This window comes from Lutjanus erythropterus, chromosome 11, assembly GCF_056507025.1.
Source record: "Lutjanus erythropterus isolate fLutEry1 chromosome 11, fLutEry1.hap2, whole genome shotgun sequence".
NCBI lineage: Eukaryota > Metazoa > Chordata > Actinopteri > Lutjaniformes > Lutjanidae > Lutjanus > Lutjanus erythropterus.
The window spans coordinates 25,297,770-25,324,261 of record NC_139327.1 but is presented as its reverse complement, the minus strand read 5'-3'; the positions used below and the strand labels follow the sequence as shown (position 1 = coordinate 25,324,261).

The following is a 26,492-nucleotide window of genomic DNA, read 5'->3' as shown; positions in this document are numbered from 1 at the left end:
CTATAGTATAGCATATATTATCTGTACTTTTTTTTTTTTAAATAAATAGTTCAATAACAATAATCAAAGACAGCAACAAACTGTAAATTCTGTAGAGTATTAATCATTTTTCTGTGCATATTTTTTTTTTAGAAAAAATAACTGCCTCATTATTAAGATGAAACAGGAATATTTATCAAAATGTGAATAATAATCAAAATTTTACTGAAGGACTTTTGCTAAACCGATGTTATGCAGACTGTCATCCAAACGCATAATAAATACAAATGTAAAAAAAATTTGAAAATAAATCACAGACATATCTATTTTTTAAACCAGGTGTCATAAAGATAGGATGAAAAAGAAGGGGTTATTTTAAGGACAGACAGTTTTGTTCTGAGTTGAACCTCTGGTGCAATTAAATCTGTTTTTTTTGGGTTTTTTTATCACTTCAGTCTTGCTCAAGTTTTGTGTTCCCTGGACTCCTCATTTTGTTTATTAGTTAATTAATTCATTCAGCTGCCAAACAGTGCAAGTTAAAAAGTAAAGATCCTCCTAATGACCTGATATCAGGGTTCAGCCAATAATCTGGGTAACACCGGCGACACCTGTATCAACATTGTGTCAGATAGACAATATTTGTTCATGTTTTTGCCAAAAAATACAAATTATCAGTCCAGTTACAATTGTTTTTCATTAAATCATGAATGTAAAATCAAATGGGTGTACACCTTTTGCACTCTGCTGTGCTCACTGAATTCAGTGAATCTGAGCAATGTTGCACACAGCAGCATAGACGCTGTTTCTCAGTGATGAGCAGCTCATAAGCGACAGAGGTGAGAAATGTGATCATTTATTGCATTTCCCCTGATAGGCAGGTCTGATCCAGGAGAGCAGACTCACCTGGCGGCCGAGCAGCATGTGATTATGACCCGTCATGGATCATTGTCATAACCAGGGGCAGAACGTGGAGTGTGGGCGTTTTTCCACCGAGCTGAGCCGCACTGGAAAGTTCCCATCTGAAGTGTACATGCATAAGCAGTGTAGAGCCGTGCTGATCTCCAAATACAACACAGGAAGAAAACCATCGAGTGATGCTCAGCAGCCTGAGAGCTGTAGGTAAAGTAATACCTTATATAACCTACGTCAGACTTAATTCCTTCTGGTAGGCTCCAAAACCTTTAGAGGTTGTAATGTTCCTGAAAAAGCAAAGTAAAAAGAAGTGGAAAATTCAGTGGCATTCAGCAGTTCATACATGTGAGCGGTTTTTGGACACATCAGCAAAACTGGGTGACTTTTTTTTTCTTTTCAAGATGATGAGCTCCAAAATTACACTTTCCAATGAAGCATTTTATTGAGTCTATTTGATCAGATAAACCCTGTACCAGATTCATTCCATATACCAACTCCAAGAAGGTTTTAGATATATAGTGTCTTCACACTTAAAGCTACTACAGGGAACTTTCCCAATTTTTTGTGGGTAAAAATGTAAATGTAAATAAAAAAAAATCTCCTCCTGCTTCTTTTTAACTGGTTAACGTAATACTGACAGTAAGTTTGGCTGGGAAAATGTAAACACAGGCTTGTTTCATCTGATTCCAAGGAGAATGTGACCAGGTGGCAGACAATGATAGTCACGTCCTCTCACTCATGCTCTTGTTTACTCATGTAGGTGATACAGAGGACTCGATAATAAACTGAAACTGTTTCATAACCAGTTAAAAACTCCTTGTAGTAGCTTTAAAGTGACGACAAAGTAAACTTTAAAAAAATTTCCCACAATACATTATGAAAAAAGAAAATGAGAAGCTGCTCAGAGCTGGAATAAGTTAAAACTAACTATTGATGGTGATCAAACAGAAACAAACACCTCAGAAAACATACAAATCACAAATATTGTATAATTTCTTCTTGGTGGAAAACAGACAAATGTATTGATTGCTTGTGATCAGTCAACACATTTCAATCAATCATACAAAACAGTAAATTATAAAAACTATGGTAATACTGTATAGAATTACTACATGGGACTGGAATGCAGATAGACAACACTTACCTGTCAAATTTAACAGCTCCACTTCACAGAACTATTAAAAACAAAAACACCTGCTACAGATGCCAGTTTCTCTCTGCCACACGGTGCCACAATGCTTTTATAAAACAGTGTATTTTAAAGGTTTCTGACTTCACAGCAGAAATATTGACTTCTCAAAGGCACAAGTGTTAATAACAACAAAACAACAGCACTTCTTCACAGCGGCCAGTGTGACATGAAGTAGTGGAGTAAACACAGGTGTTACTGATCACACCAATTAAAGTTTTGTTCCATTCAGGTCAAACAGTCAGAATGCTGATGTTGAGCACGGTGGTTCACTCCTAAACCTACAAAGTGCTTTTTGTGCCCAACAGTACTCAAGTATTTCTTGTACCCAATGTTAACAAAATACTTTTATGCCAGACCCTACCCAAGTAGGTTTTTTTTGCCTAACACTACCCAAGTAGTTTTCAAGATATGCCAAGATTTTAAAACTTAGGCAACTAGTAAACAGGAAAGTGTTCATAACTATGCAAGCAGCAGATTCTGAGTCCCAGAAACTACACTATAAAACAAAAAAGCAAGGTTGTAATTAGTTGTGTGAATGAACTTAATGTGGTTTTACATGTCATTTTATTGGCAGGTGGCCGTGGTACACGTGGCATCACACCCTCAAAGTTTCTGCAGAGACCACAAGAGTCCCTCATTACAATCAGAGCATAATTCTTGCCTGGTATTATTTATGGCTGTATTAAGGAGAAAGTCTTAAGGTTTTATCCGTTACTTACCTGGGAACAGGCAGGTTAACAATGCTTCAAAAAAAGACTCATTATATAAATCTTGAGGGAAAAAAAATAAAAGGCCCGTACAAGTTTAGTCATCTGAATTGAAGTCTTTTTCTCTCCGTCTTACACCTGAAGGCATCACAGCTGACTCAAGCAAACCGCTTCATCCAAACACTCCAAATTGAAATAAAGAGAAATGGAGCATGTCAGGTTTTATAGAGAATTATATTGATACAACGGAGGATCTGACTGGGTGGATGTGAGGCCAGGTTAATCAGCAGTGACAAACACTACAACCACAGCTGCTCATGACTTCCATCTATCAGCAAGTACAAACCTAAAAATGAGATGCACACTACAATCTTTTCCAGAAGCAACTCTACATTTGGACAGGTTTCTGACTTTTTTTTTTTTTTTTAATTTTTCCATACATGGTAAAAAAGGTATTAATATACAGAACTGTAAACAAAAACGCATGTCTTCCTTTAAAGTAAAATGACACAATTAACGTCACAAAAAAAAAAAGATAATGGTTAATCTCTTTCAGTTTTAAAAAGTGTGACACAGAGGGAATGATTTATAAGCAATATTGCTTTATGGGAGCACTTTAATAATAATATCGGCGGGTAAAGGCTTTACAGCATCCCCCCAGTCAGCATCAAACACAACAACAGAACATGAAACAGACATAAGAGACTATTTACAAGAGTGATCTTTTTTTTTCTTTTTCTGTTAAAATTATTTCTACTTAATGTGGCGAACATCATCACAATGCAACAACCCACAGCTGATGATACGATGTACTCATGTAGTGTGCATGTGGTATATGCAAGTGTGTCAATCTGTGTAACAGTGGGAGCGTCGGCGTATGAAAAGTTTAAAAAGTTCAATGTCCATATTTTCTTTCCTTCGTCATTCCTCCATGACTTAAGAGTAGACGCGCCGTTTTTGTTTGTCCTCCATCATTTTTTTTTTAGCTCATCTTCTTCGCCCTGCTGCCTTCTTACGACCCTGAAGGAGAAAAAATAAATAACAGTCAGGTGAAAACTGAGCTTGTAAATTCCTCCGCACTTCTTAAATTAGTCTAAAAGCCAGAATTCCCACATATGATTCATGTGACGGTCTCAGTACCTTCGGTGTTGGCTCATCTTCCTGCTCCTCCTCCTCTTCTTCATCCTCTTCCTCAGAGTCGTCTTTAGCGGCAGCTGCCTTCGATCGCCCACCGCGCCTTTAGACCACAGAGGGGACACAGTGAATCAGAATGCATCAACATTTGTAAATGTAGAAACACAACGAAAACATGCCACCCAGCAACAAAGACAATTTTCTTCCTTAACAGCTCTAAATATATAAATATATATATATATTCACCCACCAGGTGTCAATTTTTGGCAAATAAGTCAATAAGTAACAGACCAAACAGTAAAATACATTCTCACTCTCACTCTCTCATCATCATCATCATCATCATCATCATCATCACGATACTTTGGTGCAGAATCAATATGTACTGCAATTCAATATTAGGATTTATTGAGATTTATGTTGACTTTTTTAACACCAGAACATGGGAAAAGTTGAATCACACATTTCTAGAAACTGTGTATCATGAGTCATATTTCTTGAAACAATGCATATCACGCGTCCGTCACTGTTTGAGCTTTATTTCAGAAGCATCATTACTATACTTAAAAAAAAAAAAAAAATTATTCACTATATTTATATGCAGTGAAGTTTAGCTGTTCCTGCTCATCCAGCTGTGCCGCAAGAAAATAATGAAAAAACAGAAGAAGATAATTATTAATAAAATTAGTCCCTGAAAACAGTGTATAGCACGAATGTGAGCTTTTAAATTAACACTGGAAATATACGCCTGAAAGTATGAGCGTTTTATGTTAAGCACGTGAAGTAACATGGATCAGTTCAGCATTTCAGAATTCAGCATTTTAGAAAAACGAGTCAGAATCGATCACAATACTAATCAAAACAAGCCCCTGACACTATGGTGCAGAGAGGACGTTTTTTTTTATTGAGGTATCTGAAACATTTAAAATCATTAGACTTTGTGCCAAGAATTTTTTCTCAAGAAAACTTATACCAGACTGGTCCACAGTGATTATTTTACCAGACAGTGATAAGCAGGTGAGCAAAAGTTTCATGACACACATCCAGTATTCCAAAACCCTGATTAATGTCGAAAAAGAAAATTTTAGAAAACGTGCAGGATTTTATGTGAAAGCTGGAAGATCACAAAGCTCGTGTGCATCTTACGTTGGTTTCTTGGCAGCTGGCTGAGCTGATTTGGGTGGACGTCCTCGCCTTTTCTGTGGTGTGGACTCTGCTGACTCCGAGCTGTTGGACAAAGACAAAAAATAAAAGACATCAGCGTTTGGTTTACAAACGAATGTTGCTGACAGAGATCTCAACAGCAGGTGTTATTAATGAGGCTGGTGCAGCTTCTCTGCATTCATTGCATACACAGAGTTTTATTTCCCATGTTTACCCTTGTGATCGCCGCGGCGCCCTGGCTTGCCTTCCGCCCCTGGTCTTCAACTCCATGTTTTCACTGCTCCTGTCATCCTCTTCCTCGTCATCCTCTGCCTCTTCTTCCCTCTCTTCTTCCTCCTCCTCCTCGTCATCCTCTGGTGGCGGAGCTGCCTTCTTTCTTCCCCTCTTTCCCTTGGAGGGTGTGTCCTGACTGGGAGTGGCAGACTTCGGAGGCCGGCCCCTGCGTCCTTTTTTCGGCGGGCTGTTCTGCTCGTCCTCTGGCCGGTTGTCTTCGTCCCACTGGTCCTCAGACTCGGCCGCTGCGGTCGTGTTGGCCGCCGCCTTCTTGCGTCCACGCTTGGGCTTGCTGTCCTGGTCGTCGCTGGAGGTCACGCCACGTTTGCGACCACGGGGCTTTTCGATATCCTGTAAAAGAAAGAACACGTAGTTGACAAAGACTGGCGGGCTTCCTGCTGGAGCCTACGTGAACCAGGACTTTTCATGACCAAACGAGGTTATTCTCCTTGAATGGTGATGTTTTTTCTATGAGTGCTCTGATTGATCGGCCACTGATGATTATCTACCAATATTCACTTTGAATCGTTTCATCGCTGGTCTCTGTACAGGGCGATCAAAGAGGCAATCAGATGATGAAGTTGGCGAATCCAAAATAAACACACACCAAGCGCAAACAGTAGGCAGATTTTATCCGAGTGTATTTTGGAAGGCTATAAGCCGCACTGGCACTGAAATAAATCTGTAGTAAAAAACTATACTGACAGTTTCTCCTGTGCTTTGGTGTAATTTATGAGCGCACTACCCGTTTCCTCTGCCTTCCTTCCTCAGAGTTTGACTCACACTCACAGGGGCCAGATACTTCATGGTGCATGTAAATGAAATCCACACTCAAATAGCCATGAAGGTTGTTTTAAAATGGCAAGCTTTCCAATTTTTTCACGCCCTTTGTAAAATACATAGGCCTACACATTTGTCATTAATGTCTTGTTCTTTCACTCCCACATTTTTAATAATTAGATGCCAAGTCATAACAATATCGCATTTATTTCTACAAAGGAGCTTTACAAACTAGAATTACAGATGCCTCTGTGAAACAGTCAGGTTGAGGTTTACATCCATGTTTGTCCAGACTCATAATGTGTACTGAACATTTTGAAGGAACTGAATAAAAGTTATTAAGTGTATTTTTTTTGGCAAAAGTACAGAAGACTAATCAAGAGCTTCAAGTATTTTTGCAGAACATTAAGATGCTGTGATAATTAGGGTATAAACTCTTGCCAAAAACATGTTTGTGACGTCACAGTAACCTTGACTTCTGATCTGCAAATTCTAATCAGTTCATCCTTGAGTCCAAGCGGACATTAGTACCAAATCTGAAGAAATTCCATCCAAGTGATTCCAAGATTTCACGTTCACAAGAATAGGACAGATGTGACGTCACAGCGAGTTTAACCTTTGACCTCAAAAAAATCGAAATCAGCTCAAATTCAAGTAGACATTTGTACTTAATTAAAAGAAATTCTGTCAGGGCATTCTTGAGATACTGCGTTCATAAGAATGGAACAGACATGAGGTCGCAGTGACTTTGATGTTCGACCACCAAAGTCTGATACGTTCAGCCTCGAGTCCAAGTGGACATTGATTTGTGAGCGTGGTGAAATTCCATCCAGGCGTTCTTGACACATCACATTCACAAGAAAGGGATGACCTCAAAACAAAAAGCCTACAGCTACAGCTGTTGCCACATAGTGCCTGTGTGATAATGCCAGCTGTTTTTCACGCATATTGTTATTAAGAATAGTAAAATAAATTAAGTGCTACGGATAAAGATAGCTTCAGACAGACCCTGCGACTGATGATCAGTATCAGCCGATACTGCTTCCATCAACCCGTAATCGTGATTGGAGCAGCCTTAGTTCATTCACCCCAGGGAAGTTGTAAACTTGCCTGTTTTCCAGTTTTGCTTCTAGTGACAAACTGCTAAAAACCCACCAACTGCTTTAATTAAGGTGAGAAGCAAGCTGCAAAATATTGTGACACATTCAAAATGTCATTTGGATATTTTTTCACAGAAGACACCACCTTAACGACAAAGTGATGCACGTATTATGTCTGCAGGCTGTTATTCGTGATAGTTTGCACAACGTGTACTGGCTAATCCCATCTTGACTTCAGTCCAGCAGGTGTTTGCACAGCAGAATCAAAACACAGACACACACAGGGTTTTATGACTGCAACACTTCACTGGATCCTAGCAGCACGACCATTAATAACTAAACTACTATGACATTTCAGATGTTTTTTTGTTTTTATGTGGAGTCATACTATAAAACATGTTCATTTTCATTACTTAAAATACTTCAGTTTCCCAAAATCTGCCATTAAGATCCCATTGTATACAAAAGCCATTTTATTTTTGCCTGTTTACTCTATTGGTGTCATGAGTGCTCTTTTCAAAAACTAAATTACAGTAATAAGGAAATCCGGTTCTTAAAATAACAATTGGTAAGATCTTTCCAACTGTGAGGGCGGACATTTTCAAGAGGATTATGGCTGTGAGATTATGCTAAAACAAGATATCTCAATATTTAATAATTATATATGTAATTTGGTACAAATAACTCAATAATGTGAGATTTTTAGGGAGTATTACTGGAGCTTTCAGATAATATGTATCCACAAACTGGTCTGAGAAAATCTCATTAGTAATGTAGATATGACAATCAAGCAGATGTGCATTTACCTCTAATAAAACAAACAAATAACTTAAAAGCAAGCAGCTTAAGACCAACAAGACAGCACTGAAGCTCTGCTGCTGTGTTTTAATAAGCAGGCTCACATCACAGGAGATATTACATCAATATATAAAAGAGGTTTTAATACCTTATCAGTGCTGTCTGATCTCTTCAGGGTGATGTCCTCGTTTTCACTATGATCCATTTCTGTGCTGTCGTGTCTGAAACACAGCAATTATTATTTTACACTCAAAAATACAAAAACATTTTTGTTTCTGCTCCCATTTTTTATGAGGTCAAATAAACAAGACAGATCTAAGACTTCTTCTATGAGGATAAAAGGTTCACTTCTATCAAATGCTGAGAAATGTTTAAATCTGTCACACATGGGGCTACAGAGATGCATGTTTTTGTCCACAAACAACAGTCTGATCAACTCTATGCAAAGGAAATGTGTTGCACTGCATGAGGAAAATAGATTGTGTTTTTTTTCACCCCCACTCACTAACATTTTTTTTTTAAACAAAATTTTGGAGGAATAAACCTTTTGTGTATATTGAAGAAGTCTTGGATCTTTTATGTGAACTCTTCTCAAACAGAGAATTGGAAGTGACGAGATACAAAAGCCATCTCTTTCTGTGGTCATGTGTAGTCTATGATCACATATCAGGGTTCCATACTTTTCCAGACTTCTCTGTATATTTTTCAGAACATGTCTGACATCTAGCTTTCTTTTCCCTGGTCGGAATCCTTTGCCAAACAAGCTATTTGTCTGGGACTGTCAAGCCATGCCTTGAAAAACATGCATTCATGAGGAAGTAACTTAAACAGTTCTATGTATAGTCCTATTAACATGCTGAACAAATATCCTATTATTGCTCCCCCATATATTTTAGTCTCTTTTACAAATATGAACCGAAAATGAACTGGAAAAAAGTCATGCCCTGGTTTTTGCACATTTTAGGCTGCACTCTCTCACACAGTGGTTAACATTTTGGCTGTGCCGACTGCCATAAAAACACTGTTTGCATGATCAAGTTATTTTTAGAAATCCTGAATTCTATATTGTATGAAAACAATAGGGACAATAGTCTGGATACACAAATATTTCTCCATCTTCTTCTTTTTTCCATATTTATCCAGACCTGGAAATTTCTAAAATCACATTCCATACTGTGAAGAGACCCTTGTATGATCATTAAATGTCTTGTACCTGGTCTTGCTGCGTTGTGGTGACCCTGGGTTGGACGAGGAGTCGTCGTTGCTGGCAGTCTCCATACGAGAGGCTTTACTCTGGAGCTGTTTCCCCGCCGACGACAGCGGCTTGTTAACTGCACCCAAAACGTTAGCCGACTTGGGCTGGAGGGGAGAGATTCATTTTGCTTCATTTTGATGTGTTCCATGCAACAAAACACAGAAATGAGATGGAAAAACATTTTCATTTCAGAGGTTTGATTAAGCTTACCTTTCCTGGTGTGAAGAATGACTTCATCTCTGGTGGGAGATAATTTTTTGTGTTGCTGAAATTCTGAAACAGAGACGTGTTATGTCAAAATGTGTTTGTTTCTCACGTAGAGAGAACAACAAATAGCACAAAAACCCTGAAACACAAGCTGAGGATTATAAGGAGAGGGTTTGTTCCTGCAAAACAATCTAATTAGTCAAAATGTGTTCCCAGCTCTGTTGATAATTCCTCTTGAAACAAAACCTGAGGTGCTTACACAAAAAAACTAGGTTACTTACAGCTGCCACAGCCAGGAAAATACAAGTAATCTGTGTTTATCTTTTAATTAACACTTTCCAAAGAGGTGCATTCACATTATCATCTGTAAAAATCAAAGGGGAATGCTCAACTTAACCCTTCATTTAAAATGTCAAAGACAAGAAAATATTTTACAGATCGGATTTTCAGCTCAGCTGTTGCTATTAATAAACATCAAAAGGGAAGAACATGAAAAGGCATTTGCTGCTTAGATGGAAATAAAATATTTAAGGCTTTCTGAAAAACACTTCTGGGTGCAGACACCAACCTTGTCGGGTTTGGTGAAGAAGCACGAGGGCAGCACGGGGTCTTTTGGGGACTCCAGGCTGTAGGTGGTGCTCTTTGACATGATAATGTGCATGGCGACGTCACACACTGTGTAGAGTTTCTGTACAGGAAAAACACAACAGACTGGTCAGCATGAATGAATGTATATGTGCTGTCCATATATTATATACTGAGTGTATATTAAGATGTATAGTATACCTCGTTGGTTTTGGGGTCGCTGGGGGACTGGGCATCTTTTGTCTGTTTGATATTTTCCACCATTTTCCTAATAAAGGCGTGGCTGTTGTTCTCATTCTTGGCCATGATGATCTCAAGGACGAACCACAGAGCCCTGACAAGGAAGGGAAGTTTTACATCAGCATACAGGACTTCATTCTGTAGCATTTTTCCTTTTAAGTTCTTGGAAACAGACATTAAAATTCTTTGGATACTGCCAGCACTCAATATTAAGGATGTCCTGTTGTTTCTGGTGATAATAAAATAATCATGAGACTGCATGAGGTCAAAACTGTACTTCAGTCTGGAAAGCTTGTGTAGTTTGTGTTATGGGGTTCTTTAATCATTGTGGAGAACTGTAGGATTCTGACTTGTGCCGTTCACATGTGCAGCTGATAGGCTGAGGGATGGCTGTCATTTGAATAATCTCCCATGATGCACTGCTAAGAGTTAAGTTTGCTATTATATGTTCCAAAATGAAAAAGTTGCCGTTTGTTAGATTTTGGAAAGTATTTATTCAGAACACGGTGGTTTATGTTGGTAGTTGTCATTATTGAGATGGTTTATTGTTACACCATGAGGTAGCTTCAGTTGTATTGTTTCCCATCAGGATGAAATTAGAATTTTCTTTTCTATTATCTGCAAATGCTGAGCTGTGGTGAAATGTGATCTTCAGCTCTCAGTGTTAATTATGAGATATATTAGAAGTGTGTGTATGTAAATTTTGATTGACATATACCAATCAGAAACAGGTTGGGCTTTACACTCCAGGTTTGCAGCAGGGTGTCAAAATCTCAGAATAAAATTGATCACAATGCACTTTAAATTTTAACAATCGAAATTAAAGGCAGTACATAATAATACCTTTCATAGGTAAAAAATCAAGCTATTGTTAAGTACCTTTCCAACACCAGTTACTCTTCTTTTTTGTTTTGTGCTTAACAGTTGTTCCATATTGATTTGAGAAATAAATTGTTCTTAATTTTTTTTTATTTATTTGAAAAGAGACAAAGATGTACATTAATCAACATTAAAATGAATGTAAATGCTCCTGTTAGCCAAGGGCTACTTTTCATTTGCAGTCACTTTGCCAGATGCTGTTAAGCACCCTTGAAATAGTTAAATTTAACAATATGGCCTAAGTGGGACACATTAAAAAAAATGTGATCTTAAGATTGAAAATCAAATTGAATCAGAGATTTGGAGAATCATGATAGCCCTAATTTGCAATGATGCATTTATTGATCAAACAGACAGTAACTCAACCACTGACTAAAAGAATAATGACCAAACACCCAGGGTGATTTCAGGTTTTTAGGTGCAGTGACCAACTAGCAGAACTTCCATGGTGGACCAGAGTCAATGGAGTGACTTGAGTTCCTTAAGCAAAGTCATTAAACTCTATTTATCATGTAAAATGAAAAACAAAAAATTGAGACAGTGGTTGTTTAGTCTGGGACTGTTTAAAGTGGAATTCAGGACAGTAGCAGGACACTGAGGACATAAAAGTTAATTTCAAGCCCTGGGAACTGCAGCTCTGAGTTATGAGTAATAATAAAATAGTAATAGCACAGAGTATTCTCGATAGGGGGAAATGATTATTCTTAGTGTTTTTATAGCCAACATGAATGCATGTTTAATTAATAAAATGTGTATTTCTCTTTTTAAAGTCTTTTTTAAATCGTCAATGTTATCAGCAACCATGGATCTCCCCATACACGACTTACTCTTTAATTTCTTTGAGCTGCTCGATGTCCTGTACTTTGACATAGTCTGGGTCGTGTGCCAGCAGGTGGATGGTGTAGGGCACCACGTACTCCGGCAGCAGAGAGAACAACTTGTCTGTTGGCACACACAAAAAGTAAATATTATAGTAATATTACTTCATGACAACAGTGTTAATGATTACTGCCACATGCACTGAGGTGCACTATGAGGAAAGAAAAAAAAAATCTTATTAATTCCTCTTCCATCTTTTTAATTTCACCTTTACAGTCAATATTTTCAATGGACACCTTTCAAATGTTCTTATTAGATAATACACTGTAGGAGTTACAAATTCAACAAGGAGGACCTTCCTTCATGCTACAGATGATCTGAAGCTTTTAAGATAAAAAAAAATGAATAAAGATGGTCAGATTTAATTCGAAATTTGTCAGATTTTGTTATTTACCGCTGATGGCAGCATGCTGTTTGAGGTACTCTCTGCGTATATTGACGTTTTTCACCAGGCACTGGCGAGCGTGAGCCCTCCGCTCCTTAACGGGGTCCTTGGCACACAAAGCAAACACTGCCATGTATTCCAGAGGCAGGCGGAGGCGGCACAGGCCTCGGTGGAGCTTCTGGGAAAAACACTGTCGCACCTGGTAGCACTCATCCTGGAGAGCGAAGACAAAGACGCACAGACGGCAGTGACAATGATTAGGAGGAAAAAGAGGTGGCGATGCGCAATTTCAAAACAATATACAATCAGAACCATAAAAACAGAAAATAAGATGCAGAGCACGATCGCTGCATGAAAAGAGGAGACTCGTGGCGGTTCTTACATTGATGACGAGCGCGCACAGCTGATATTGCTCCAGGGTGATGATTTCGTGGTAGCAGGGCTCCTGTGCCAGTTTCAGCAGGGCACATGCTGCCGCAAGCCGCAGCCTCGACATGTCTGGTTTACTGGCGGAAGGAGACAGAGGAGGCATAAGTAAACAAAGATTTCTTTATATCAAGCTGCAAATGTGTTTACAAGAAAGCTTAACATCCCCTCGAGGCTCCTCTACCCATTAAAATCCATAAATTACATGATTATAATCTGAAGACAAAGCTTTCTCTGAGCTGCTGAAGAGGCCGAGACACACACACACACACACACACACACACACACACACACACACACACACACACACACACACACACACACAGGACCTCAGGTCTGTCCGATAACGAAGTAGAGGCTGAGTTGTTTACCCCATTCTGCCCTGCTCAGTCAGGTCTCCATCGCTGTGTAGAATAGCAGTCAGCATCCTCAGGGTGGAGTTGCCCGATTTGCTCTGGTTGTTTTTCACTCCTAGTAACCACCTCACCATCAGCTTTATGCCCTGGATCTGAACGGAGGAGGATAGAAGGTCAAAAATCAGTCATGGGGTGACAAATCTGCATCACTGGAGTTAAAATATTCAGAATCAGGAGAGAGGTCTCCTTGTTTACTTGTTAAAGGGATAGTTCGGATTATATGAAGTGGGGTTATATAAGGTACTCCTTGATAGTCAGCTACAGTAGATGTCGGTTGGCGCGCCCCCAGTTTGAAGAAGGAGAGATATCCATATCGACTCATATAAACCCACTTTAAACAATCCGAATTATCCCTTTAAGATAAATAAATGAAGCAAGATGGTGTTTATTTGATAATTAACATGAAAAATCTGGCTCTGAAGGTATTCTTCAGTGAAAAAAAAAACAACAAACACACAGCGGTAGCCTGAACAGATGGACAGAGTTTTTAAGAGATACACAAGGGTTCACAGCTGACCTTGGCCAGAGTCTCCGGGGACACTTCATCGTCAGGAACCCAAAGTTTGGTCGTCTTCTTGCCTGGGATCTACAGACACAGATAATACTGTAAGACTCCACATTATATGAATAGACGGACAGCAGAAATACTAATCCTAGTTTTAGGGTCTTAAAAGCAGCACTGTTTCAGGGTTTCTCCAATGATTTTCATGACTGAAAAGTGTGAATTGAATAAATAGGTTAATTTTTACTTTTATTTATTCTACCTTTATTTTACCAGCAAGTCCCATTGAGATCAAAAATCTATTTTACAAGAGATATCTAACAACAATAACTATTACAAAACTGGCACTTACTTTCTTAAGATTTAAGGTTTTAAACATGAAGATCTGACATTTGTTGAACAACAGAGCCCTGCCTCATATATATATGATATGTATATACTATATACTATATATGTTGTGTGTACCCTGTCATTCATGAGCAGATCCTTCACAATGAAGTTGGCGACTAGAGATTTGAGCGGTGCAGCAAACTGTTCTGGCGCGAGCTGAGCCAGGTGACCCAGAGTGGTCAAAGGAGTGATGAGCTGCTCCAGGTTAGCAGGGTCCAGGCCTTTGTGAAGAGGCTGAAAAAGACACAAATATGTGACATTTTAATGACAAAAACATGGACATCCTGACCTGACTAAGAGTTCAAGCCCAGGAGGAACAGGTGTGTTTATCATTTCTGTTTTAGCACCACAGCAAGATTCAGAAGCATCAAAGATTATCTTTTAATATCATCTCAGAGAGGTTTCTTTTTACATTTTGTAAAGATTTTTTCATTTATGTTTAAACATTTATTCAAGGAGTTTTTAAGTGATTATGAAACTATTTCAATTTAATACTGATGCCTCCATATGACATACATAACAACATGAGACCACCAGCAAGAAGACTGGCCTTTTCTGTAGTTATTCTTAATGCCTGCCAATGGGTTGGATTCTCCTTAAAATCAGATCATATGCAGACTGGATGAGACTGTGTTTACAATTTCTCAGGCAAAGTTACAATGAGTAATATGTTAGCCAGTTAAAAGAAAGCAGGGAAGATTTTTCTTTGGTTATGACAGTGGAAACACTCCTGCTTTTGCCCAGAGAGGCTTTCAAAATCAAAACAATCTGAAAGTTCCTTGTAGCTCCATGAAAAAAAGCATAAAACCAAAGCGATGGGACTGACTGACCTCAAAGATCTGGGCGAAGTGTGTGTCTCTGTTGGTGAACATGGCGTTGATGCAGTGGATGGCATACTTGGCCTGGCGAGGGGGGCCTCTCTTGGCTTTGGCCTGTAGTACCGGCAGCAGAACACTTGGGGGAGCAAACAGGAGAGCAGCATTACAAACCATGGAAAGCATTGTTATAAGTCATAGAGGGTGTTTGAGCCCAACAGATGAATAAACACAGTGTTTATATGTGTGATTAAATATAATGTGGCTGTATACATCCTGCTGTAAACTAGAGAATGAAGGAAAGCATCAATCAGGCAATGAAACATACGATTTGATGTGAGGGAAACTCTCTTCCATCTTGCTTCCTGTGTTTTTGAAGATCTGCAGTGCAGCCTCCGCGACCTTCTCATCATCCATCTTCAGACATCCCAACAGGGACTCGAACGTCTCTGCGGAGTGGAAGGACACCGGGTGTGTGAAGGACAACACCTGTGAGGGACGAAAAACAAAGGGTTAAACAGCTGGCTGTATTTTCAATAATAATCACTTAAATCATCATAAAAATGTTGCATATATTCTAAGCAAACTAGAACTGGTTCAAACCCACTGAACGCAGTAATGGAAACGGTCAGCCAGTTCCTACTTTAGTATTTTTCCTTATGATGTCATTTCTTTGAGTATCTTCAAATGCTTCATACCTGTAAAATTTTTACGACCTCGGGAAAAGTAAATTATCACACTCATTTATCACCTCTGTATTTCTTCTATTAAAAAAAGTGCAGATGTTTCATTCACCAGTACTTTTCTCAAGACACAGTAATCATGAGGTGACATAGTTCTTAAATAGAGCACATAATTCCATGACAGTCCACAGCTGTGCTGCAGGTGTGTCTATAGTTACATGCAACAGTTACCTCATTCAAAATCCAAATCCTCAACTATCAACATATTTAGCATCCACAAACCTGCTGATACCACAAAATAAGGGGAAAAATCTAATCATAATAATGTGTATGTAAGTCAATAAAGTATAATAATTAATTAAACTACTGAAATTGGGTCATTAAAAAAATCTGACATATTATTTTCATCAGATTTTACTAAATAAACACTAAAAACAAATTTATCCAAACAATCTTTAAATACAAAAACATGAAAAAATATTTTCTTAACACTCAATAGGTTATTTCAACTATGTACATATTTTAGTTTTTGAGATAAACCCATTTTTATGAGCACAGCGCAAAGGTTGTTTGATAGTTTGTTACCACATTTTGCATTAACAAGTAATGTAACGTATTCACAAAACAAGCGTACAGTGTGACGACATGAAAGACAGAAGCCTTCTCTTTCCATTGCAAAAAGATTGAATTCTCGAGCTATTGTGTTTTTTACATTTAGACATTTTATGTCATTATTCACTGCATTTTGTTTGTATCAAGGTAATGTCTGCTGCGTCTTTTATCTATGTCATTCCATTATTTCAACAAATACAGAGCATAACAGTATATTTATTCACTGATTACCTGAGTTACAGGCAGTAAATCACACAGACACTCTGGCAGCAGAGCTGATAGGAGTTTACAAGCAATAATTTAGATTTTTTTTCCCCTACAAGCAGTGTGTTAAATAGATCACCGACCTGAGATAATGAAATGACAGCCTAATATCCATCATCACATTTCGTAGATAGATGCAGACATCCAGAGTTGAACCCAGCTGATGTTTGGATTCAGTTTTTTTTTTTTTTTTACCTTCAGCAGTTCCAGTCCTGCTCTGATGGCCTCTTCAGTGGGGACGCCCTCCTCCTCATCATCAGCTGTTCCGTCTATAGATTTGTTAACCTGTTTTATCAAAGCACTGAAAGACGAAAGAGAGAGATTGAAAAAAAAAGGGTCAAATATTATACAATCAAACCAAATATCACAAGCACACACAAACACACGCACAGTACCTGATGGACTCTGTGTCGATGTGTACAGGAGCGATTCTTTCCAGCAGGAACTTGACCATTTCCAGGAAGGGATTGCTGGGCTGTTTGGGGCTGCCAAGCTTTTTAGTGATGTCTCGCTGAAAAGGTGACAATCAAATATTTTACAACATTATTAAAATAATGACACAGTAACACAGATAAAATGACAGTCCTTCTGTCTCACACCTGCAATTTTTAGACTCAGATTCTCGGGGCCTAATTAGTACTGTAGAACCACAAGAACTTCAAAAACCTTTTTTATTTACTTTTTGATATGGAAGTTTGTTTTTTGGCACTATGGTTATTTGGAAAAGATGCTTGGCAATGCTATGTTTTGTTATCTTTGAAAATTATGCTTCACAATAAAAACATTTGAAACAACAACATAAAAAAGCAACAATCTTATTGGCTGGTGTAATATTTCTGTATCGCTTTCAACAGTGAGTAGAGAACTACTCTCGTTAAATGCTTTTAAATCTAAAAGGAAAGAATTAGAGGCAAGTTCCTGAGGATATCAATGTTATTAGCTTATCCCGACTCCAAGAAATTTAATTTTAATGAGAGCTTCAGTACTTGTTTATTGTATTATGTCCTTCTGTCTTTAACTTTGTGTTTTCGCTGCTGATGGCCTTGGCCAGGTCTCCCTTGAGAAAGAGACTCTCGATCTCTCCTAGTTGAACAAAGGTTAAATGAATAAATAATACAGAACAAGTCTGAATGCCTGAATGGCGTAAGATTAATGTAAAAGCTGCAGCAGCACAAAGAGGAGAGATAGGCAACACGGTTTGCACTCTAACATCAGTGTAATAAATGTTTTATCTCAATCATTATCAACTTTTATGCACAGAATCAATTTCATAAACTAGAAACTATGTGAGAGACTGTTTTAAAGCATTAAAGAAATTAATCTTTTAATAAAGACAGATTATATTCATTTCAGACAGAGACTACTGCAGAGTAATTCACAACTTGTACCATTTTTTCCCCTAACTTTTGTAATTCAAAATACTGACTTAAAGCCACACCTGAAAAACTTGCCACACAGTGGGGCTAAAAAGAATTTAAGTTAAGAGATTTCCTCTCTAGCGCCATACCTTTTGAGACATTTTTGCATTCAACAAATTTAATGTTACTACAACTTTAAGGGTGTCAATTAAAATAAACACAAAGCCAGTGGAGGCATGACAGCATTTCAATTGGGAGGCCCAGCACTGTGATCCTGGACAGAAACATCAATACTCACCACACAGACTTCAGCTTGCTTGCAGGAGCAGGAGGGGCTGACCAAGGTTTCCAACTGATCTCTGATACGCTCGTCATCGTCCAGGACCTGCGCCAGCTTCTTCACAAAGTCCTGAGCCTTGCCCGGGTCTGGCAGGTTCCCTACAGACACACAATCAAAAGCTGATGTCTACAAGGCAGAGACTTTAAATTAGAGCAGTGAGGTCATCCTCTTTGAGCAATTTTGTTCTTTTTTTTCAGTACTTTAGTACTGAAAATCAACAACTAGATCCAAGTGAAGAAACTTTTAACATATGTGAGATCTCTTACTTGTGATCACCATGACTTTGGCGAAGACAGCCTTGCTCGATGCTTCGGACTACAACAAACAAAGAAAATAGTTTAGAAACATGAGACAATGGTATATTACACTATCAGCTTTTGTAGCGTGCTAAAGTCAGAATTACCTTAGGCTTCTTGATCAAGTCCAGCAGGTCTTTGACATGATGTCTTAGCAGATTCTGACACTTCCACATTTCATTTAAAGCTCTGAGAGGCACAGAGGAGGGAAACAAAGACATTCTTTATGAACGTTTCCTCCACACAGCTTAACCTTGGGGTTAGACAATCTTTTCCAAAACTAAATTGCATTTTCCTTACAAAAAAAAGAAAAGGAAAAAAAAAAGTATGTATAAAGTGCATGAAGGACAATCAAGAAGAAAAATTCAGATTATTGGATTTTAGACCCGTTCTAACAAAACAAACCTATACGTGCGAGGAGACTTACTTGACAGCGTTCGTGTCCAGGGTGGCATACAGGTAGTAAAGACACTTCATCCTCTCAGTGGTTTCCAGGTTGTGAGGAACCATGTACTGTGCAAAAACCCGCTCCACCAGCAACCTGTGTTCACAGGGGGAAATGTTTAGCAAAATTTAGATTAATATGAGGAATATGTTTGTTTTTCCTCTTTAAGGGTTTGAGTTGAGAGTCCTGACAGTCATTAAGCAACCATTAGATTTGTTTAATAGGATTATCCACACCAGGATCAGAAATTATCATGCCAGCTTGGGACAAAGCGAGGGAAAAAAATCAATATTTATAAGTTCCCTGTTGAATTTCTCCTCTCATTATCAAATATTTATGTATGAATGAGATTACAGTCCCTCACTGGCAGTTTCTCACCAAATATATCAGCAACTATCTCATTAAATGGATTAGCCATCGTTGCAGGCATAATCTCACATTTTAATACCTCTCATAATAAACATAAGACACTTTTAGACGTTTTATGATCTTAAAGTTTGGAGAGGTTTTATGGGAGAATTTGCTGAGCATGCACAAGTACTTCAATGGTGTCCTGCTTAACATTACACACATTCACACACACAGGAACTGCCTGTTACAATAGAGACTTTTCCTGTTGGCAGCCGAGCAGCTCCACTGCAGCAGCAGCAGAGTGATTCAAAGGATCCACCCTCAGACACTCCTCTGCAGTTTGATCTGACACTGTGATGTTTTATGATTTTTTTTTTTTTTGTTTTATCGTTCAAGTTTTCTTCCGGAGGTGCCCACTTTGCCTCAACATGGCTCATCTACTTTCTACTTCAGCTGGTGACATTTAGCAGAATGACTTTCAACAGCCCCCACAGAGAGGTACTGTAGGCTCTCTGTGTCGTTGGTGTGCAGGTGGAGCAACAATAATACACCAAAGTTTCCAGTTCAAAGTGAAGCGAGTGAAGCTGCAAAGGGTTGTCTGGTTGCTCAAATGATAAAAAAAACCAAAAAACATTATGGTGCCCTGAGGCAACTGTAGGTGGTCAAATTGGTTATTGGATATTGGTTATATGGTGTGCATGGCGTGCGCTCTTCTGATGTGTGCTAAGATGCACTCCGTCTCCGATGCACACTCTCTCTGATACAAGTGAAGCAACATGCTTTAGCAGTAAATAAGTAAAGATTTGCAGCCTAACTTCTTTCTTTGTTTGCACTGCACAATAGTTGTTTGTAGTGGTAATCAAACTGAAACTCTTCCAAAATGCAGCAGGGTTGGAAATTAACACCTGCCACCCGCCAAATGGGGGTGCATTTTTGAAGTGGCAAATTTGGTCAACATACCAGGTGGCGGGTAAACAAAGGGGAGCGATAAAACAAATTCATCTAAAAATCCACTATGTCTGTCTGCAGTCATCGTACTTACTAATGTACTGTGCTATTCTAGTCTTGCTCAACACTGACAGCACAATCTGATTGGTTACACATCACAAGTAACAGCCAACCAACACTGAAGGCTGCTGTGTAACAGACAGTGTCGAGGGGAAGCTGGCAAATATCACCAAAGTTGCAATAAACATCACAATATTTTTATGAAAACAATGTGCTCAGTTTCTCAATTACACCAGTAAAGATGCCAGAGGTCACAGCCTACGGGGTTTCACTCAATGGAGGTGAAAGTGCCAACTTTTAAATCAGTCGCTTCTCCACCAGAGTCCCAAATAATACACTTTGTTTGTGCTGATATGATAGTTATAATAATTTACTTTGTCACAGGGATATACAGTTTTACAGTATTATGACTTTAGTTCATGGTGAGAACCTACTGGACCGAGGGATCAGAACAATAGGCTTTGTATAGAACAGAAAAAAAAACCTTCTTCAATCTGTCCTGGACAGTGATCACCATAAGCAGTTGCCACTGTTTTAATATTGATTGTACACTTTCTGCTGGACATATATATGGAACAAGACAAATTCATCAAACAAAATTTAGTGCAGAAATCTAAAGGTAGATTGTCAACAGCCCAAGGCACATAGAGGCTGTGTTTGAGCAAATGAAAAACAACTGAATCAAGGAACTCACAGAGAGACTATTCAGCATCTTTTAGGACTCAGATTTAAACGCTCTCTTTTAAACGCTTGCCTCCGGGTCTTAAACACTGTTGAAATTCATGAAGGTGTTTTTGATGTTCCTACATTTTTAACAATAACAAACAGGAACACAAACCTGTCATCAATGCTGTTCTGGTAGTAGATATGGAGCAGCTTGTCTTTGATCCAGGAAATCTGTTTAGACGCTTCCCTCCCTCCTTCTCCTTGCAGCGAGTACTTCCTGTAGATCGATGCCAGGCCCATCATGGCCTCCTTACGTACACGCCACTGATGAAGGGCAAGAAAAAATAAAGGGAGAGACATTACCAATTGTGACAACTACTTACATGAGAAATGATGAGAAAATACAGAGGCTGTAATCCCCAAAAACTGCAACTAGAGCCGCAATGATTAATCGATTAGTTGTCAACCATTAAAATTACCACAAACAACATGTATCAGTTTAATAGTCATAACCACAGCTTGAGTGAACTACATTAGACGGGCACTGAGGCGGTGAAGATGCCACAGAGAGGTGGTGGCAGGGACATTTGACTTGATAGCCTCATTCTCACTGGGGTGCAGGCAGAGATTTCATTTGTTTGCTTCATATTAAGTGAAAATGATCTGTGTTGTGTTTCTTAGGTTTTTCATGTTGGCTTTTCATGGAAAGATTAACGGTATGTTCAGACTTTCAATGACACATGTAGCATTAGGCTACAAGTTATTTCCAACGGAAGCTGGCAATATGAGGCTAGAAACAGACATTGGACACTTATCGCTGCATGTTTGCATGCATGACGTGCTACAAATCAAAGTCAAATTAAGTTCAGACTTCCAATGACATAGTGAAATGCCAACCAATTATGTCTTTATTTTGCAACTTACATATCCTGTCTCCCCACAACTCATGTGCTGTGTGAACAATAGAAGAAAAATCTATTCCAGTATCATTTAACCCTATCCTTTTTTCTAACTGACACCAACAAGAAATGCAGATTCAAGCTTTATGACTTTTTGGCTCTACACACAAGTGCTCATGGACGTAAACGAGCACTAAGTAGCACTTCACTAGTGACTTGGCGACAGTGTAGCCGGTCACGTCTGGCCATTTTGTTGCTGTGTCGCCAGTAATGTGAACAGACGGTAACGCTCCCTCTGTTGGGATGCACTTGTCGTGCTGGTTGTGGTCACCTATAATTAATCCCACCTGTGTACACTGACTGTGAAATTGCCAGAATACAAGCTTAAGAAGGGCGTCTTGACAGAAACAAAATCAAATTGGAAGTGTTGTTCAAGCGTCATTTCATAAGGCATGCAGAGCACATGCACTTACAGTACACTGTCACCAGCAATTAGACTCATCCCCTGGAGCAAGCCAAGAGGCAGCTCAACAACAAACACTAACATAACTATTTGCTTTCCCCCTTTATAAACACATTACAAGTGCTAATTCTTCTTTAATAGCAAGAAACTCAGTACTCACTGGATGATTTATAAAAATTTAGACAGAAAGGTTTGAAAATTTGTGTATTTGTATCAATAAATAATTGCATTTAGATTTTCTGTTTGCAGCTCATACATGTATAATATATCACCCAGGCCTTCACAAAACACACTGAAAACAGAAATGACAACATACAAACAAAATTTGCCCACTTACTCTCTTGTCCAGGGTCCTCTCCTTTACAAAATTGAGCAATGCATCATTGACTAGAGACAGGTCCTTCTTGGCCGCAGTTACTATAGAGACGATGACATCATGGCGGATGGCCTCCTCTGGGTCATGTGATCTGACCCTCAAATATTCTAGGAAAGAGAACATGAACAAATGAGTTGGACGTGAGAGAACCAGCCCCCTCTAACGCAGACAAAATACCCAGCAAATGCCTCTCATATCTTCCAAATTACTCGCTTCAAAGGAACAAAAATAAGCCTGTAACTTATTTTTAGGAGCTTGCAAGTGGTCCAAGTGTTGTGCTATCACCTCCATATAGAGGCAAAATAACTCAACACTGATCGCATTGGGTTTCATGCTAATGCAGTGACGCTTTTCAGCTGATTTACCTGTGAGGTCTTTAGCCAGGTCTGGGTGGTTCATGAGACAATGACTGGCGAACTTTACGCACTCCAGTCTGATAGGCACGTGGATATCATTAAACCTTTTGGGGGGGAAAAAATGAATGTTAATGTCAGCAGCTCTACAAGGTGATACGGAAACACAATCATCTTGGGAAGAATATAAATAATCTAGTAGGTATTTGGGCATGCACACTGTGTGTCTCAGGAATCCAGATTTTAAAAAGAGACAGCTCACCACAAAATCAAAAGTACATATTTTTTCCTCTGGCCAGTAATCCTATTTTTCCATCTAGATTGTTTTGGTGTGAGTTGCAGCGTTTTGGAGATATTGACTATAGAGATGTCTGTCCACTCTCAAATATAATAGAACAAGATATCACTTGGCTTGTGGTGCACAAAGCACCACAACATATATTTAAACTCAACGACGATGTCCCTCTCTCTCTAGAAATCATGACTTGGTTACTCAAGATAATCCACAGGCTTTGCTATGGGCAGTTTCTTCTAGGAAGGAACTACTTTTTTCCTACCAAACTACACCCACAAACCAAAACAAGGTCTGTGAATAATCTTCGGCCATGAGACATTGCTGTTGAGTTTCCCAAATGTTTTTTTTTTTTTTTGGCTCTTACAGCACCACAAGTGTCATTATATTGGAGAGAAGGCAGATGTTTCTTCAGCACATATCTCCAAAACTCTGCAACTCACATAAAAAAACATCTAGCTGGATAAATATCAATACAGGTGAGGTAATTTTTTATTATGGGGTGAACGATCCCTCAGACATAGTAATACAACAAACCTCACAAAACAAGCTTATTTGAAACTAAATATCATTTGTTGGGTGGAGCTCTATTTTCATATTCTTTGCACATTCTTATGAATGTGTATGTTGAGATGATGTGTGTATAGTTATTTTATGAGTTGTATTTTTTATTACTGCTTATGTGTAGATGGCACACTGCATATTGTATTTCTGTATGTATTATAGTGAATCTGAAAACAAACTTCCATTCATTCCAACAGCAACAACATATAATAAGAATATCAAAAAATCCTGCCCACAAGTTATTTTATTTATTTTTTCTAGTTATTTCACACCAATTTAAACTAACCTTCAACTGAATACAAGTGAAGTAACAACAGAATTTTGTTATATGTATTACATGTATGTATGTATGTATGCCTGAAGGATTGCATGTAGTAATTTGCTGATATTTTATGACCAGAAAAGTAGAATAACTTGTTCAACAATATTTCTCTACTTCTCTCCAAGTAAGCAGTTCACATTTATGATCAGTCAGTTACATGACAAAGCTGCAGTTTTCACCATATAAAATAAAACCAACAGTACTGAGCCATTTTTTTCAGGGGCATCAATGGTCAATTCAAAGTGAGAGAAGAGCTGCTGAGTTTGTGCCCCGTGCCGTCTAACTAAAATATATAAAATATACAATGTTTGCATTTTAAACGAAAAAAGATGTGTACAGATTTTAACCTCTCTGAAAGTATGAAATATGGGCAGTTCAAGGCTCTTTCAGACTTTTCAAAGATTTGTGGACACCATAGCCACAACTCTGAAACCCACCTGCCCAGGTAACACTGCCAGAGTGGTTTGTTCTGTGCGGCCAACTCGGAGTCTTTGGCTCCAAACATCTTAGCCAGCAGCTTCACCACCTGCAGCCTCTCATCATTATCATTACTCTGCAGAGACAGAGGGAAGGAGAGAGAAATGATGCACAGAATTTGGCTGTGTCGTATCCACAGACACGCCAAGTCATTTACATGAACTACACTGGCAACACTACCATTTTCCTAACACACAAAGGCAGCAGATTCTTTGGTATTAATCTTGTTTTAAAATGTGGAGCAAGAAGAGGAAACAGCAGAGACAATGAGAAGAAAAGACAAAGGAAAACAAGAGGTAGGGAGAGGAAAGGAGTGACGGTGAAGGTAGAAAAAGCATTAGGGAGAGAAAACAAGCGAGAAGAGATAAAGATGAAAAGAGTGAGGGTTAGACAGAGAGAGAGTGTGTGTGTGTGTGTAGTCTGTGGGGGAGAGATTTTATCACAGCTATTATTTTGAGGAGACAGCAGTGATCTACACTCCCTCTGAACAGTTAATGAGCGTTATCCATCAGCAGGATGCCTTTATGAGACACTGCAGAGGCAACATTATGCTGACTGCTTTATCTTTCTAATATGAATCAACAAACCTGCAGAGAAACTGAAAATGTGCAATTCTGTGGGTAATAGGTCTGAGAGTTTGGAGTTTTAGTCTGGTGTGTGGATAAACTCATAATAGCAATATAAACATGCACTGCTGCTTCTTCCATCTATGCTGTTAATATTACAGAAAAATCAAATTTATTTATCTGACATATCTCTCAAAAAAGTGCAGTCAGGTGTGTCGCAAAAAACAACTACACTAACAACATGATGTGACAAATGTAAGATGCTAAAGGCTCCATTTAGGCACACTCTGCAGGAAACATTACAGGTTTTAAAAAATCCACAAAGCAGTTTGGTGCTTCAAAGTTTAACTCTCTACCTTCAGTTTAAACTCGAGCTGCGGCAGCACCGACAGCAGCAGGTGGCTGTCTATGTTGTAAAGCTCCAAGATGAGGTCAAATACGTGTTCGGACAGATCGCTGACTGAAGTCTTTCCCAGCATCAGCACCTGGTTGAAAAACTGATGAAGAGGACACAGAACAACGGATAAAGATTAGTAATTTAAAAAAAATGCTAAGGCTGCAGCTAATAATGACTTTCATTATTGGTCAATATGCTATTATTTTCACAATGCATTGATTAATTGTTTAAGCCTACAACAATGATGAACAAAAATGTTCAAGTAACTGTTTTTTTAAAATTTCCATATAATTTTTTGTCACAGCCACTGGGTGCGCTGGAGAGGAGCGAAAGAGCCACACTCAATTAAAGAGCTGCGGGTTGCCTGACATGGCACTCATCATTTGAGCTAAAATAGTCTAATAGTGCTGTTTGTCATTATGTCAGACTACAACAAATAGATAATAGGGTCTGTCAAAAGACATTTATTCATTTCATTCATTTCTGACTGTGAAAAAGTTGGAAAACCAGTAAAATTCCCAAAAACTTGGGAATATCTCTTAATCTAAATCACACACACTTAAGACTATGATCTCCTTTTTGATAACTAATGTAATATCTTTTCATTTCCATTCACTGAGCCTCCCCTGGGTGTTTGGAGGCCCCTGGGGAGGCCCACCTACTACTTTGAAAACCTCTGGTGTAGTCCTTAAAATGAGAAAACATTTCATCACAATTTCCAAAAGCAATGTCTTCAAATGAC

General features: G+C 38.6%; 1 protein-coding gene across 1 annotated transcript in view; it reads right to left on the bottom strand.

Annotated features, from left to right (window-relative positions):
* Positions 1-3,005: 3,005 nt before the first annotated feature.
* The window catches only part of pds5b (PDS5 cohesin associated factor B), a 47,358-nt gene continuing 23,871 nt past the window's right edge, over positions 3,006-26,492 (bottom strand). The window contains exons 8-35 of the mRNA XM_084729796.1: positions 25,710-25,850; positions 24,748-24,863; positions 23,145-23,239; positions 22,741-22,886; positions 21,214-21,365; positions 18,999-19,112; positions 18,679-18,760; positions 18,542-18,590; positions 18,234-18,373; positions 16,973-17,088; positions 16,773-16,878; positions 15,347-15,507; positions 15,034-15,157; positions 14,279-14,437; positions 13,829-13,897; positions 13,267-13,403; positions 12,852-12,975; positions 12,479-12,683; positions 12,033-12,147; positions 10,288-10,420; positions 10,070-10,189; positions 9,505-9,567; positions 9,253-9,398; positions 8,188-8,260; positions 5,303-5,712; positions 5,071-5,151; positions 3,931-4,027; positions 3,006-3,810 (exon numbers count right to left, since the gene is read on the bottom strand). Coding sequence (XP_084585922.1) covers positions 3,778-3,810; positions 3,931-4,027; positions 5,071-5,151; positions 5,303-5,712; positions 8,188-8,260; positions 9,253-9,398; positions 9,505-9,567; positions 10,070-10,189; positions 10,288-10,420; positions 12,033-12,147; positions 12,479-12,683; positions 12,852-12,975; positions 13,267-13,403; positions 13,829-13,897; positions 14,279-14,437; positions 15,034-15,157; positions 15,347-15,507; positions 16,773-16,878; positions 16,973-17,088; positions 18,234-18,373; positions 18,542-18,590; positions 18,679-18,760; positions 18,999-19,112; positions 21,214-21,365; positions 22,741-22,886; positions 23,145-23,239; positions 24,748-24,863; positions 25,710-25,850 — 3,507 coding nt within the window. The 3' untranslated portion in view covers positions 3,006-3,777. The remainder of the gene's footprint in view (positions 3,811-3,930; positions 4,028-5,070; positions 5,152-5,302; positions 5,713-8,187; positions 8,261-9,252; positions 9,399-9,504; positions 9,568-10,069; positions 10,190-10,287; positions 10,421-12,032; positions 12,148-12,478; positions 12,684-12,851; positions 12,976-13,266; positions 13,404-13,828; positions 13,898-14,278; positions 14,438-15,033; positions 15,158-15,346; positions 15,508-16,772; positions 16,879-16,972; positions 17,089-18,233; positions 18,374-18,541; positions 18,591-18,678; positions 18,761-18,998; positions 19,113-21,213; positions 21,366-22,740; positions 22,887-23,144; positions 23,240-24,747; positions 24,864-25,709; positions 25,851-26,492) is intronic.